Source organism: Anas platyrhynchos, chromosome 1 (assembly GCF_047663525.1).
Source record: "Anas platyrhynchos isolate ZD024472 breed Pekin duck chromosome 1, IASCAAS_PekinDuck_T2T, whole genome shotgun sequence".
NCBI lineage: Eukaryota > Metazoa > Chordata > Aves > Anseriformes > Anatidae > Anas > Anas platyrhynchos.
In genome coordinates this window covers 13,680,060-13,696,288 of record NC_092587.1, presented here as the reverse complement: position 1 = coordinate 13,696,288, position 16,229 = coordinate 13,680,060, and the positions used below count along the sequence as shown (strand labels likewise).

Below are 16,229 nucleotides of genomic sequence, written 5' to 3'. Positions count from 1 at the left end.
AGAGTTATGATTTGTTGCAGTCTGGAATAATAACAGCGTGATAAAGCAGGGAAGTAGTAATTGGCAAGGATGGCATTAGTATTGTGAAGATTCGAAAGCTGTGTGCAGATTAAATGAAAAGTAAGTTGTTTTTAAAATATCCTGTAAAAAAAAAAAAGCAATATAAACAGATTATTTTATCGATTTAATAGAAAACAGGACTAAAAATTAACTGAAAATCAGCTTTGAGTTTCATGTTTTGTTGTCCTTGCACAGGGTACCTGCTCAGTTGGTTTGAAACACCTGTGGTATAACTTAAGTGTACCATATGGAGATCCCAGCATAACCTTTAAAATGAATGAATTGTATGATGTGATCCTTCACTAGCATGTCATGTGATGTGATCCTTCACTAGCATGTCATGTAACCTCAGGCTTGATCACTTTTCTCTGACATCTCTGTTATCACAGCAGCCCTTTTCAAAGGCGTGGTAATTTCTTTTTTTTATAAGCAAAATGTAATATGTATTATTTGGATGAGCCAGTATTTTTTTCTTGACATGAACAAGTGCTGAGGTCTATAAATAGGAAGTATGAGATTTTAAACACTAAAATTGAAAAAAAAAAAAAAAAAAAAAAGGAGACGTCTTTTTCCTGATTGATTGGGTATTCTAATAAGGTATACTTACTCATACTTATCAAGGTAATAGGTAAGACTAGTACATAAACTTCTCAGGTGATCTTTGGGAAGTAGTGCTTAAATATGTTATAGAACTGTAACTGCAAGTCTCCACTAACTTTACAACATTTATCCATGTCATCCTTTATTGCCCTGTTTCTCTCTTTTTTTTTTTTTTTTTTTACCCATCCATTTTATAACATCTTGTTTACTATATCTGTCCTTGTTTTGCTCTCACATTTCATCCAAGAACACTTTGTATTATCTTTGGGCAGTCTCTCCTTTAAGGATGCTCCTTTTAAATTGTTTTCTGATTCTTTTTTTCCCCTCTGTTATATTTTCTGTTTGTCCTTTTGCTTCTCTGCCTTGAACTCTTTGTATTGTATCAATTTACTTCCTGGTTTTCATTCTGCTAGCTTGCATGCCAATGGTATTCTAAAATGGAGAAAATAAAAGATGGAAATTAAAATGAATGTATTTTAAAAATGAAGTAGGCAATGAAAAGGCCATCATTTTTCATTTTTCTCTTTCCAGGAAAGTTTAAATCTGCCTTTTCATGAGATGACTGAGGGATGGAGGGGGGCGGTAGCATATAAAGTAACATTAAAAATAAATTTTCATTTACCCTTCTCACCAGTCCTAGGTTAGATCAGAAAAAAAAAAAAAAAAGCATTTCACCCACAAATATTAGTGTGTTGTTTTTGTACCACCTGGGGACATGATGAAGCAAATGGTAAGGCAAGTGTGATTTTTTTTTAGGGCTTCTGGTAAGAAGGATTACTGAGTAACACAGGAGAGGTGTAATACAGAAGCTGAACCAGACTAGCAGGCTACCATATGTAGTGCACAACTTTTTGTTTACTCTTTTGATTCTGTCATTGCTGTAGAAGAAATAGAAAATCTGCATATCATGTTTTCTCTTTTTTTTTTTTTTACAGCATCATGGGAAAATCAAGAAGACCAACTTTATGAAGAAACATGAAAAGGTATGTATCTTATCTTTCTATGCTGAGTTTGGGAACAAAGATTTTCTTTCTGCTGTACTGCTGCTTTTATATTTTGTTTCACCTCATATCCTTTGCTGTAGGAACAACTGTTGCCTAACATAACTTAGAGGTGTATTTGTTTTATATGATATAAATTACGATGCACAAGTTTTTATTTCATTGGAATCTACTGGAGCAAAAATTTGTCCTCTGTAGTTTTATGTGTAACTAAATGTACTCAATAAAGGTATTTAAAGGGCATTATACGTGGAGGAGCCAGATAGCAGAATTGTTCTAAAGGATATTAGAGTAATTGATGATTAGCAGTTTTGAAAATCAAGTCACTTTAATTCCTAGTGATGCAGTAAGATAGAAGGGCTTAAATCTATGTGTTGAGGCTTGGGGACTTTGCACTCCTCTCTGTTGTTTAGATAGAAAGAATCAAAAAAGTCATTATTCCTTCAGACTATTAACTAAACTTTCCTTGTAGGTAATTACTGTACTTAAATCAATGATGTTTAGTTATTTAGTTAAGCTGCACCAGTCTTTACTGAGAGAGATATGATGTACTAAGAAAGCAAGTACCTGTATTTGTATTTATAAATGTAATATAAAAAAGAAAAGTCAAAATTGAGCACTTGTAAAGTGTTCTTTTTAGACAAATCCCCAAATCAAGAGCAGTGCAGACAGCACTAAATCCATGCAGAAGCTATTGTTACATCCTTTTCTTCTCTATGCTATGTGGAGTTTGGGTGAAAAATTTCAAACTTTCTTAGCTTAATAATCACATGTTTCTGAAGCTGCCTATAGCCTCTTTCTGCCCCTGTGGGAGACCAGAGTCTTTGGCTATCCAAAGACTTTTTTTTTAATTAAGTTTTCCTGTTTCTGTAGGGGTGCAATTTATACATGTGAAAACATGAGTTGAAGTAAAGTTAAATAATATGTCGTAGATATTTATGTATATTTAAGAATTCTTAAGTCTTTGAATACCCATCTTGCACGTGTACACCTTGTGTGTCTTTTCTCTGGCACGTTGACTTCAGAGGACTTTTAGAGCATTTAATTAATTTAAGGATTATTATCTTCTTGAAATACAACCACATCTTAATTAGTTGATAAATCACTTTCAGGAGAGGGGTAGGAGGAATAATTACTATATCTTAGACCAAGATGTTCTTCCTGCAGCCTCTGCAGGAAAAGTGTTTTGTTTTATTCTCTCTCAGCAACAGGATTTCCAACTTGGATGCTGAGATGGTAACAACTAAGGAGATGGGGACATCTAGGAATTTAAAGAAAGGGGAAAATAGAGTTTTACTGGAGGAATACTGAGGTCATGATCACCTTAACTGTACCGTAGAGCTTGTTCTCTTGTGTAGTTGCACATTAAATGCACCTGAACTATACTGTAGAGCTTGTTCTCTTGTATAATTGTTTAAATGCACTTGTATCTGAATTTACTTCTTAGCGCTCAGAAGCGCTTGCATTAATGATGAATTAATTTTCATTTTATTAATGTTCCTGTGGCATCAGAATATGCAGACACAGTCTGTGCCCTGTAGTCTATTTACATTCTCATGTAAACCTGAGGAAAGAAAGGTAAATGAGGGTAACTGACAGGATCGTATAGTTATATAAACAAGATTAAGTCAAAAAGATCAGATTTCAAAGACAGCAGATGATCTAATTCTTGCACCCCTTGTATTAAAAATTATTATTACTTTGAAGAGAATTATGACTTTGTAATCCCAGTAAATCAAATGTACTTAACAGAAAGTAGCTGTTGAGTTGACTCTGTTATTTTAAATTTAATTAAACTGCATTAATGTGCAAGAAACAGGAATGCGTCATAGGGATTAACCAACAGGACAGAACTTGGTAGCATTTCAGGAGGACTTGGAAGAGCACTGGTTCTGTTTGTGTCTCTTTGTAGTTGACAGGTAAGGACCCTTTCACCATAACAGTTGATGGCAGAAAATGTGATTAGGTCAGAGGACAGTCTGGTTTTGAAAAATGTTGAGACATCGTACCTGTGATAGTGGAGAACAGGATTGCAGGTCCCACAGGGATTTTCTAGACCTATGTTCCTTTTACTGTCCTCAAACTTTTATAAATGTTGCACAGAGACACATTCACACAGATGTATAATCTTGTATATTTTGGTACTATGACTTTACAGTGAAGAGAATTGAAATACACGAATAAAGAGCTACATATGCAGTGCTATATGTAAATGCTCATTTGCTTGTATCTGTCACACCAACTGTGCGGGTGCTAACAAACTTTTGCAGAGAGAAACTTGTCTAAAGTCAGATTTACAGATTAAATTCACCTAACTCCAAGTGGGTGCTGCACCTAAGCTATCCCTCCATAGACAGTGCAGAACTAGTCGATGTGGGCAGTGGTGGAAGTGTGATTCACCTCATGCTAAAGTAGGTTCTGTGTTCAGTCAGATGAACGGCACCATAAACTATATCGATTAGATTCTTACTGATTATAGTAGGAGCTTAGAAAACCAGTTTGGCTATACATATATACTTGGCAGGAAGCTAATATGAGGAATTATCCTTCATTAAAAGTTTAGGTACAGCCAGGCTGAAAATCTTTCTTGACTCTTAACTCTGTTCAGTCTAGAGACTGTACTTTCTGATTAGAAAAAGTAAATCTTCTGAATTCCCCAGGAGGGGAAAAAATACCTTTTCCTTGTTGCAGACAATAGCATTTTTTTTTTTTTTGCATGGATGGTATGTAACAATGTTTTTCCAGTTTAGTGACAGGTGAGAAATCTTCCTGTTGAAGCTGCTTTTACAGGTGTCAGTGTAGCAGAAGATCAGATGTATTGGTGTTTTTTTTTCTGTTGGTGAAGAATTTGTCTATTGTTTTTCTACCTTAACTTTAAACTAGGATTTGTTTTTTTGTCAGAATTCCTATTTTACAGCCTAAGATACTTGTGTAACACTTGTATAGTACTTTTACATGTATAATATATAAAATCATGTGTAATTCAGAAATACTTCTTGCTCAGGAAAGTGAGAAGTGTAGTTCCATTTTTAAGTATATGATAAAAAGGTTGGCAACTCAGCCAACTGAGGTTAAGGACTTTCACCTTTCTGTGCAGGTAATTTAGTTTGGGTTAAGCTTCTACTTTTTAGGGAATACTTTTGATTCATTTTTGTTCGTGATATTTTGGTGTATGAATATGTGGCTTGGAGTTATAGATCTGTGAAAGGCTTAGTTCAGTTAAACAGTGGGAGTGTGAAACTGCACAAGTAACACATGGTGGAATCTATAGGAAAGCCTTTTTAAAAATTAGGCAACTGTATTGCCAAAGATGAAAAGAAGAGAGGGCAGACGGAACTGATTAGATTTCATTGCTGTAATACTTCTTGAAGAGCTTTTCTGAATGTGGAAAGTATCTTTGTTGTGAAGTGATACAAGGGTTCCCTGGGATTTTTGTAAGTACTATTTTATGCAGTAATTTACCTTAGCATCTTGCAGAAGATTTTTACAAATCTAATTCTTCACTGTGTTCTGTTTGGAGGAATTTCTGAACCATTCCTACAGGAATTTATTGCTGCCAAAGAATTCTAATAAAGTGTAGCTTCTAGAAGAAACATTTAATTTTTATCTAACTCTGACTTTCAGAAGCAGGTTTTTTTAAATCTGAAAATACAAAAGGTAATTGCGTCAAAGCAGAGAGCTGATAATACTAAGAGCAAAAAATCTGGTGAAGCAACTGCATACTAAGTGCAGCTTCAGGAATTACTACATGCTGGTTGTGCCTGCTAGATGGTTGGAGAAGTGTACGCATTTTAATTATTGTATGTTTGACATTTTCTTGTTGATATTGCAGAATATGCTTTGTAGAACTGCCATGTTCAGGAGCATAAGGGGGAGGCGATTGTGCAGTTTGTAACTTCAGCCCTGCCCGCATCCTGACTCAGGGTGCTTTGTTCAAGTGAATCGGTCTTATCTGTCTACATGGTTTCAAGTAAAGTTTTGGTGGTTTGTCTTACTGCTTTCTTTGTTAGCCCAGATAGCTTTGGGGACACCTCCTGGATTTTAAAAGCTAAAACATGCATTGGAAATGCTTTTTTGTTTTGTTTTTGTGTGTCTGTGTTTTCCTGATAGCTAATGCCCCTGGAAGTGCTGGTGGTATATTTGAGGTGTCCTTTTCTAGAAGCATTTTTAAGCAAGCTATCACTTGAAATTCCTCTTTAATCCTGGCTGCTTTGCCAGTAAGAATAAATCACCGCACACAACAAGAATGGAAGCTGAATGGCAAAGTGGAAAGAGTGAAAATAGCAGAGTGGAGAATGGTGGATATACTCTGGGTACTCAGCGCTCTGTGGGCTGTATCTAAAATCCTTTGTCTGGTTTTGCCCACTCCAGTACAAGACAAACTGGAGCAAGTTCAGGGGCTGGAGCACTCGCTCTGTGAGGAGAGGCTGAGGAAAGTGTGGTCCTTCGAGCTGGAGAAGGGGACTTGAAAGCAACCTGCAAGGAGAACATCCAGAAAATACAACACAGCAGTGAATGGCAAGGGAAACGAGAAACATTTGGCATAACCTAAAACAAGATATTTGCACTAGGTATAAGGAAAACATTTTTCCCTATGAGGACAGTCAAATGAGACTGGTTTTCTGGAGAGGTTGTGCAGTCTGTGTCCTTTAAGGCTTTCAAAACGGGACTAGTGAAGTCCTGATTACCATAGCCATACCCCAAAGCTACCCCTGCTCTGAGCAGGAGGGGTTTGAATCAAGACCTCCCAAGGCCCCATCCAACTGGAATTATCTTATGGATAAGTGTCTTGAGAACATAGTGTACACTAAGAAATTAGAGAAATTAGTGTACACTAAGAAATTTCCTAGGTAAAACAGTTCAACTTACTGTTTCTAATTTCCTGAACAAAAAAATGTTTTCTTTGGTTTTGGTAACAAAATGGTAATACTTTCATTGTGGTATAAAGAAAAATTAATACTAAAATGTTGAAATTAGACAAACATAGATATTTTAAAAGTAGCATTTAAAAAAAAAGAAAGAATAGTTAATGCACCACAGGTGCCTTGCATCCTCAATCATTCTGTGATTCTGTAGGTTAGTATGAATGGGGTGGAACTGTGAGAAACACTCCGTAGCCAATAACTTAGGCTCAGGCGAGGATCTCAGTGAAGTAGTAATTTATTCGCGATTGCAATGGCGGGCGCCCCACAAGCAGGAGAGAGCGCATCTACTAGTTCCAAAACACAGTTTATATACCTTTTGATGGCAGGACCCTCCCCTGTTTCCCCACTGAGTGGGTAATCCAGGTTCACAATCTATCTGATGCTTCACAAACAATGCATAGTCTTCAGTTGCCGGCCTGTTAAATTTCAAATTTCTTTTGACATTTTTACTGCTTGAAGTGGTAATGTTTCTTCACTTATCTGACTTGACTTGACACCGTGATTTTCACCTAATTGTCCTAAGGAGACTGGTTGTCTGCATTTTACTAGGTCGCCTGCTAAACTTTCTTATCACTGTAAGCATATCTCAGTACCACATTCCCTCCTTCTAAACAATGTAACTCTGCAAAAACAACATTTCTATTCCCACAATTCCCCCCTTTTCTTTTTTTATAAACTGTTGATTTTTGCAAAACCTTTCTCTAAGGTGCAATTTGATAGACTTCTTCTTCTTTGCTTTCTTTGCTTTCCATCTCCTCATTATCTCCTTATCTGAGTAAGGTGGTAGCTCCATGGTCATTTGTTTCAATAGTGCGGTTTCAGTTAACCACTGTACTAGTCCTCTTACACAGGGGATAATGCAGCAACCAATGGCTGTCAAAACTCCTACAACTACGACCAATGTTGCAAATATGCCTATTTTATTTTATTTTATTTATTTTTTTTTTTTTCTGCCAATTCACTGGCAAGGGTGGTAAGCCCTTGCAATGCTCTTGTTACCGAGCCATCTGGGACACTATTGTTGGGTATAAGAGTGCAACAATGGTTGCTCAGTATTACACACACAAACACACCTACTTCCTCTGCGAGCATCATATCTAATGCTGTCCTGTTTTCCCAAGCCATTTTGCTGATGGCATCTAGTTGTTCAGCGATTCCTCTCATCGCATCCTTGGTATAATTGATGAATCTCTGCTGATTATAATAGAAATAATTAATCCAATCCACATTTTTATTGATTGTTACCCACCAGAACAGTGACTCAAACCCTGCAGCAATTTGATTTCTGGCTTTATGTTCATCTGGAACTCCTCTAGGTACCCCAATAGAATCTATATATACTCTATCATCAAATGATATTCCTAAGCCTCTTTTACTTCTGGGTATTTGTGATGTTTCTTTTTCAAATGCCAGGGTGAAGGGTATAGCTAATTGAACAAGTGCGCAAGTGCCTTCCCAATTAGATGGTAGGGTGGACTGTAAGATCTTCCCTCCACCGTACCACCAGAGATCTGCCCTGGGGATCTCTAGTCTTGAGCAGTTTCCCATCAAGTCCTTGGTAGCACAAGGCAAATTCTCCCAGATGCCAGGTAGCACTCACACCCTGCCGTGAGAGGCAAGCTGTATGGTTACCTATAGCTGTAGAGAATGCAGGGGGAACCGCGATATTGTTATCATGCAAGGAACAGCAAAGAGAGACTTACAGGCCTCATTTCCCCAGGCAGTCTTTTCTTGGTACAATGCAATCATACATCGCATCCCTTGGGAGTCTTTGGTCCACCCCCATGGGAAGGGCACTATCTGGGCAATCGGTCATCCCGAGGCACAAGCATAGCAATAGCTACGGTTGAGACTCTGGACGGTATATTTGACCCATTCTATCCAGGCATTCACATCCCCATACCTTGTTTGAACTGACACATTTCAGAGGGCTTCCTGTTTTCTCTCCTGTTTTCTCCTTGAGTTTCTCCCTTTCTCTGATGGCAATAGAGGATTGTTTCCATACAGCTATTCTCAATCTGGCTGTTGGGTCTCTCCCAGTTATTTGTTCTCTCTGCTCAATTGTCGTTGGGCATTTAAATCTCCACAAGCTAACACCTCACAAACATCAAACGTGACAGAATGTGGTACATAACCCTCTGTCACAGTCACCCATATTTTGATGGGGTATCCCGTTTTTGCTATTATCTGGTCATGCCTTTTGCAAGTTGCCAATTGACCAAGGCCTTCTCTGAAGCCTAGAATCACTAAAAACAAAATTAGTAATCAATTTTTCCCTGTCATTATTTTTAAACCTTAGGTTTCCAAATAATTATCGATACAAAAAAAAATAAGATGTACACTACTACTATAACAACCCCCCCTTGGGAGCACTGCAATTCGCTATAGGTCTGTTCTTTCTCTCAATCACAAGTCACAGTCGTTAGTTACTTGTGAAAATAAAAGGTTAGTTTACAATTGTAAGCTCTTATCCTGCTCAGAGTCCACTATGAGATTTTTCTCTTCAATTTCAACTTCCAACAAGTCTTTCGTAGGAACAGCTTCCCAGGTACTAGCGTCGACGGATGCCTTCACTCGAGTATAGTGAGTCCAACCTTTTCCGCAGTTCTTACGGCTGTTTCAGTGGTTAGTAATTGTCCTTCCCATTCAGGCCGGAGTTGACTCTTTCCAGGTCCGAATCAGGACCCGGTTTCCTGGGTGATGGTGGTGAATGGGGAATTCCAAAGGTGGGGTTTGAGCCAACAACCCACAGGTCCTGAGAAATGACAAAGAAGAGGACAAACCCAGAATACAGTTCTTAAGAAAACTCTCTTGTTTTGAATTGTGGTATCTCATCCCTTCTGCCCAGATAGGGCAATCTGAACAGCATCTCATATGGTGAAATTCCTATATCCTTTCTTGGTGCTGTTTAAACCTGTAGGAGTAAGCATTTTACCCAAGGAAGTTGGGTTTCTAACACTAGTTTAGTTAATTGCTTCTTTAATGTCTGATTCATTCGCTCCACCTTCCCAGAAGAGGAGGGGTGCCAGGGGCTGTGAAAATCCCACTCAATCTCTAAGGCCTGCTTTAACCCTTGCAGTAAAGCTTTACACCCATCCAGTCACGTGGTCAATTAGGACAAACAAGTAACTCAGTAAAGTTTACCTGTATACTTTGGAAAGGTCAAACCCCTGGCTCCCGTCCCCCTCTAGATGGGTTACAGAAGACCTTTTTATTTACCTTTTGACATATGGTACATCCTCTACATATGTGCTTCCCTAAAGTGTATATTCCTACACAGACATACTTTCTTAGCACAACATCACACATTGCTTGCACCTCCCAATGACTCTTTTGATGTAAAACAGTTAATATTTGCCTCATTATCACTTTATTCAGCATTTCTCTCCCATTAGGGAGTATCCATTTTCCTTCAGACTTCATGGCTCCTGATTTCTTAAAAAAAATCTTTCTTTTAAAACTTTTTAGTTCTTTCTTAATTTTCAACAATTCTTTGAATCCTCTCTGCATTTATTCTTTGTTTTCCTTCAGACATTAGATGCCTTAAATACCTGACTTCTCTTTCTCCGTATTGTAATTTATTTATTTTTTTTTAATACTCCCAAGCCCTGGTTTCCCAGAAAGTTGAATAGCTTGTTAGTAGCTTTCTTCACAACTCTTTTCTCCTGTCCTGACAATAGAAAACAATCCATATATTCGTTAACATTAATACCCCCTTGGGAGGTTGTAATTGCTCCAAAATCTTTTTTTTAGAACTTAACCAAATAGATAGGTGGCCCAGTAAACCCTCGGGGTAAAATTGTCCACCTATATTGTTGCTTCCGCCCCCATTTCAGGGTCTTTCCAGTCAGAGGTGAATATACATGTATGTTTGCTCTCAGGGCCTGAGAGCACTCCATTAATAACACTGTTATTCCAGTCTAACAATTTACTATTTGAATGCCCAATTTAATCATTAAATCCCTTCTCAACAAGTTAGTCCCTGCCTTGGGTACATACAATAATTACCCAGTGATCATTTTATCCCCTGGTCTCAGGTTGGTATCCCCCAAAAGTGGCACTGTTATTCCAGCCCCTTCTACCCCCATCACTTTTTAGGGTTTCATTAGTTAATTTAATCCCTGATGCTTTACAAGTCAGTAATGACCTAGCTGTTCCCCAGTGTATTGGGTTTGATGGCAAGGTTCGGGGGCTGTGAGTGGGGGGCGTGGGAAACTGCAGTGGCAGCCCCCGTGAGAAAAACCCAGAAGCCTCCCCGTGGCAGGTAAGGGACAATTTCATCTGGCCCCAAAGGGGCCCACTGCCGCCCAGAGCCAAGCCATAAGCAATACAGTCCGTGCCTCTGTGAGAGCACAGCCACGAAAACAAACAAACAAAGAAACAAACAAAAGCCTGCTGCTCAACAGCAGTTGGGAGAGCGAGAAACCCCCCCACAGACACCAAAGTCAGTGCAGAAGGAGGGGGAGGAGGCGCTCCAGGCGCTGGAGCCGAAGCCCCCCTGCGGCCGCTGGAGAGGCCCCTGGTGGAGCAGGCTGTTCCCCCCTCCCCGATGCTTGGGAAACTGAACAAACACCACAGCAAATATGCAAATATACCAAAACTTCTAGACTGTTACTTAGATAATGCCTACATCACCTTTCCCTGCTCATTCAACTTCAAACAGCTCTGTTAAATACTACATGCCACACCTTTAACACCTTCAGCAACCCTTTTAACACTTCCTTTATCTTTCTCCAGCCTGTACTTTTCTAATACCAGCACCAAAGGCTCAGTCAGGGTCCAACTTAATTCCATACCTTTTCCCTCCAAGATACTGAAACAACATATCAATATAGTATATTTCATGCCATTTTCCTTCTTTCCTCCTTCTTCCACTCCCGATATTCCTATTCGAAGTGGCCAGCCTGGCCACACTTAAAACATCTTATCAAAGCCTGTCTCTGCTAGGACTCAGGCCACAACACAGGCAGCCTTCTTTGCCTGCCATTCCTTCATCTCTCTTCCTCTCCTTTCCATCCTGGCCCTGACTCCCCTTGAAGATTTTCTTCCTCTTTCTCCAACCCTCTGCCTTACTACCTGCTGCACTGTCAATACCATTAGTTTCGCTCTTTTTTTTTTTTTTTTTTTTTTTTTTTTTTTCCCTTCTTATCTCCCCTCTGGACACACACCTCCAGGGCCTCCCGCAGGAGGGTCCCCCAGTCAGTTCACTACATCCCCCCACCTTCTGAAGCATTTTCTGCGTATTTTGCCAGGCTTTAATCACACAATGAACTTTCAAGAGCCCTTGGGATACTGGGTCCTCAGGTCTCATCCCCAAGTACTTTCTCATTCTGACCCCAAGTCTCTCATATGATTTCTGTGTTGCACACTATTATTATTCCAGCCAGGATTGGCAAGTGGGTATTTCTGCCCTGCCGGTATTACCCCTGGTCCTGGAGGATGAGCTCTTTCCCATTCTCGTATAGCAGCTCTCCTCCTGATCATTCCCATTTCTTTCCCTGTAAACAACATACTTATAGACATAATTCCCTCCCCCAAGAGTATAAATCAGGTCGTAGGAACTGGTCTAATTGTTCAACTAGGCTGTTGGGGTCCTCAAATAAAGACTTCCTCTCCTTCTTAAAAGTCCTAACCTCTCTGCTGGTAAGGAGGGGGGGGTAGTTCACCTAAGAGGATACACAGTTATTGTTAGTACTGTTAGTATCAGGGAAGGCAAAATTCTCAATATCTCTTCTACCTTGTTCTAATTCTTGCCAGAACCTAGAGTACGATCCTTCTTTAGGGACAGTGTTAATTACAGCCCCTGTCTCCCTTCCTGGAGTGACTGCTGCTGTCACCAGTTCAATATTAAGATTATAGGGAGCATAACTTGGCTCCTTCTCTAAAAAAAGGAATCTTCTTGTTTACACATAAATTTAAAGCCTGAATTTTCATCAGACCCGTATTTTGGCCAAAATACTGCTGTTTCCTTAATTGGTTCTTTTGTCCAGACTGATACACAATATTTAACCTTTTTTAAAATTATTTTTCTTTTACAATCCCTCTAATTTTGGGATTATGTTTCCAATTTCTTATCATTCTTCAGGAAGAACTATTAGTAGGCACTCCCCCAGGGATATCTCCCTGTCCCCTGGAACTCATATTTTCCCATTTTTCCTAACCCTCGCCAGTATGTGCTACAGAAATTTCCCTTCTGCAGTGTACCACACACCAACATACTGAAAAATGGGGGTGTACCGCCAAGCACTTCCCCGTGCAAGCGTTACCGCACACCTATGAGTTTACCAGATTCCCTGGAACTCGTACTTCCCATCTTTCCTAACCCTCGCCAGTATGTGCTACAGAAATTTCCCTTCTGCAGTTTACCACACACTAACGTACTGAAAGATGGGGGTGTACCGCCAAGCACTTCCCCGTGCCAGCGTTACCACACACCTGAGTTTACCAGATTCCCTGGTGTACTTCCAAGCACTTCCCCGTGCAAGGATTACCGTACACCAGATTCCCCTGGTGTAGTGCCAGCACTTCCCCGTGCAAGGGCTTACCATACACCAGATACCCGACCCCCAAGGCAATACTTAATATTTCTTACCTTGGTCTGTGCACAGAGTTACCGGATCGATTCTTAAAAACCCGGAGTGCCTACCTTCTTCCTTTCCCCACTACTTCACGGATCCTGCCTCTTTAACCAGTCTCGGGCCCTCTGTCAGCTTTCCGCAGAACCGCCACCGTCGATGCACAGGACCGCTGAAATCAGCGGGGCATGCCTTCCTGCTGCTGCGGCGGTGGGGCTCCCCAGTAGGTGACTGGATCCCGGACGAGCCCCCAAATTGTGAGAAACACTCCGTAGCCAATAACTTAGGCTCAGGCGAGGATCTCAGTGAAGTAGTAATTTATTCGCGATTGCAATGGCGGGCGCCCCACAAGCAGGAGAGAGCGCATCTACTAGTTCCAAAACACAGTTTATATACCTTTTGATGGCAGGACCCTCCCCTGTTTCCCCACTGAGTGGGTAATCCAGGTTCACAATCTATCTGATGCTTCACAAACAATGCATAGTCTTCAGTTGCCGGCCTGTTAAATTTCAAATTTCTTTTGACATTTTTACTGCTTGAAGTGGTAATGTTTCTTCACTTATCTGACTTGACTTGACACCGTGATTTTCACCTAATTGTCCTAAGGAGACTGGTTGTCTGCATTTTACTAGGTCGCCTGCTAAACTTTCTTATCACTGTAAGCATATCTCAGTACCACATTCCCTCCTTCTAAACAATGTAACTCTGCAAAAACAACATTTCTATTCCCACAGAACTCAAGAAGAAATTATTTATTCTGTATTTTCATAGCACTACTGCATGGTCTGTTGGTATAGATTAAAAGAAGTACTCCATGTGGAGGAGAGAAAAGGGAAAACCAAGTTTTAAAACTTTGCTATTTTTTTCATATGGTTTACTTGGTCACTGACTCTTTCAAAGCAGATTTTAAAACGAGTAAATATTCATCCTAAACTTTACTTTCTGGCAGCAGAATGCCCTCCTCTGTTCCTTTAGTTATCAGTAAGCATTACAGAATCTCTTGCTCTAGCCGTATTTTTCATATGTGAACTTATTACGTTGTTAGCCTTAACTCTTTTATGTTAATAGCAAAGAGGTTTCTTTTCCTTACATCCCTGCACATACTTGCTATCACCACTGTTACTGTACTGACAGTGATTCTGAATCCATTAGGTTAAAAATCTGTGACTATTATTGATTTTTAGATAGGTTCTTACTTTTAGGAAATCTTAAATAACTTCAGTCTTCTGACACTTGTTTATGGCAAAATTGTACCAGTGATTTCAGCACAGTATTCAGAGGAACAAGTGCATTCCCTGATCCTGCAGCTAATCTCACTCCCTTTAGAAGGAGCAAGCTTTAGGTGGAACATAGGGCAAGCAATTGTAATGCCCTTGTGACTACACATTGCTTTTCTTTACTGGAAGGAACTAAAGTAGAAGCTATGATTCAAACCCATGAAAATGAGATCAGTCTTGATAGTAGGAAATCAGGTGAGCTCAGTTAAACTGGAAGAGACCTAATCTGTCAAGTACTGTATGTACCGTTATCTTCTCGATGACAAGTCTGTCTATCAAAGAAGTATAATATGGCATTCAAGACAAGGAACTCTTGTTCTGCACCTGCTGCTTTTTCTATAAAGTCATTTAACCAATATTTTTTGTTTTGTTTTTGACAAAAATATGATTAGAATTAGTAGTAAAGCACCTCACGTACTATTATGTCTGACGTGAAATTAATGTAATGTGGCCTATTTTGTTTTATAGTATGAGGATTTCTGATTTCCAGCTAGAGTTTATAAGAACCTTGTTAACTACCATCAGAACACACAGAAACTAGTCTTTTCTCTTCCTGCCTCTTCAGCTAAAATGAGTCAAAGCAGATAAGGTGATTCTTAAGCAAAATATTTTCAGTATATACTTTTTCAAAATGCAAATGCTAGTAAAACATTTGTCTTCTGTAGAGAAATCACACAAGAATATACTTAAAAGATGCTTGGTTTTATTTTTAGATCTGCTGTTAGGTGCAATTCTTTGTAGGTGATTATGGATTAGAGACACTAGACAATAGAATAAACCTAAACCTTTACATTTTTTCACTAGCTAGAAATTGTGAGCTTTTAAGAAGTCTTAACACGTATTCCTGTTGATAAACTGAAGAAAATTTGCACCTTGAGAGTGTCATAAAATCTAGTCTTTCCTCTTTAATCCTTAGATTGGACACAGTAATTTAATAGGATGAGTAAATCTATAAATCCAATGACAAGAAATTTGGCATTAGATCCTCTGGTAAAGCTCAAGAATGTTCCCATTTATTGTGCAGTTTGAACTCTTGCCATGTTAAATAGAGCCCTATGTCTGTATATTTATATTGATTGATAAACATGTATTCAGCATTTTCCATAATACATGCAAAGGCTCCTGTGAATTATAGTGCCTCCCCAGAGAATGAAATGATACAGGAATAACATCTTGTGGTACTCCAGGAAGGATGTATTGGATTAAAAACGCTTGTTTATTTTGCAGACCAGCAATCACCTCCTTGGACCAAAGCCATTTCCCCTGGACAGATTGTTGGCGATATTGTATAGTATTGTGGACAACAGAGTTGCTCCAACTGCAAATATATTTTCCCAGGTGAGTATGTACATACTTGCTTTTATTTCCTTTATATGGTGTGGAATTCTGGAAGAGGTTTGTCATTGGTGTGTGGAGGTTTTTTTGTGTTTTTTGTGTGTGTTTTTTTTGTCACCATTCTAATGAAATATAATGAGAAAACACATCATTATGTTGTCAAAGGCTGAGGGTAATATTTATCTGTATTAGTAGCTATGAATTTGTGGTTTTATCTGTGTAATGGTCTGAAACCTTCAAATAGCTAACATTTTTCTTGATCGTGGAATATGATCTGTGTTGATTAGTTTAAATCCTCATTGAGTCTGTTAGCTTGCTTACATTACATTTCAATTTAAGTATATAAATGTTCATTACCCTATGTACAAAATTGGTCACCTAATGCATCTTATAGAAGTGTAGTACTCAAGAGAAAGCAGAGGGATGAATAAGGTATTTGAAGGTGAAAGGTGTTTG

The 16,229-nt window shown here is 39.1% G+C and overlaps 1 protein-coding gene and 1 long non-coding RNA gene across 14 annotated transcripts in view; one reads left to right on the top strand and one right to left on the bottom strand.

Moving 5' to 3' along the window:
• ORC5 (origin recognition complex subunit 5) overlaps positions 1–16,229 on the top strand; it is a 77,095-nt gene that overhangs the window by 24,953 nt on the left and 35,913 nt on the right. For all 13 annotated transcript variants that reach the window (XM_038169111.2, XM_038169099.2, XM_038169083.2 and 10 more), the window contains 2 exons: positions 1,596–1,643; positions 15,666–15,776. In XM_038169111.2, coding sequence (XP_038025039.1) covers positions 1,596–1,643; positions 15,666–15,776 — 159 coding nt within the window. The remainder of the gene's footprint in view (positions 1–1,595; positions 1,644–15,665; positions 15,777–16,229) is intronic.
• On the bottom strand, positions 7,505–13,526 carry LOC140000813 (uncharacterized). The gene is made up of 2 exons (XR_011806048.1): positions 13,179–13,526; positions 7,505–9,341 (listed from the first exon to the last, which is right to left on the bottom strand). It is a non-coding gene; the product is annotated as an uncharacterized lncRNA (long non-coding RNA).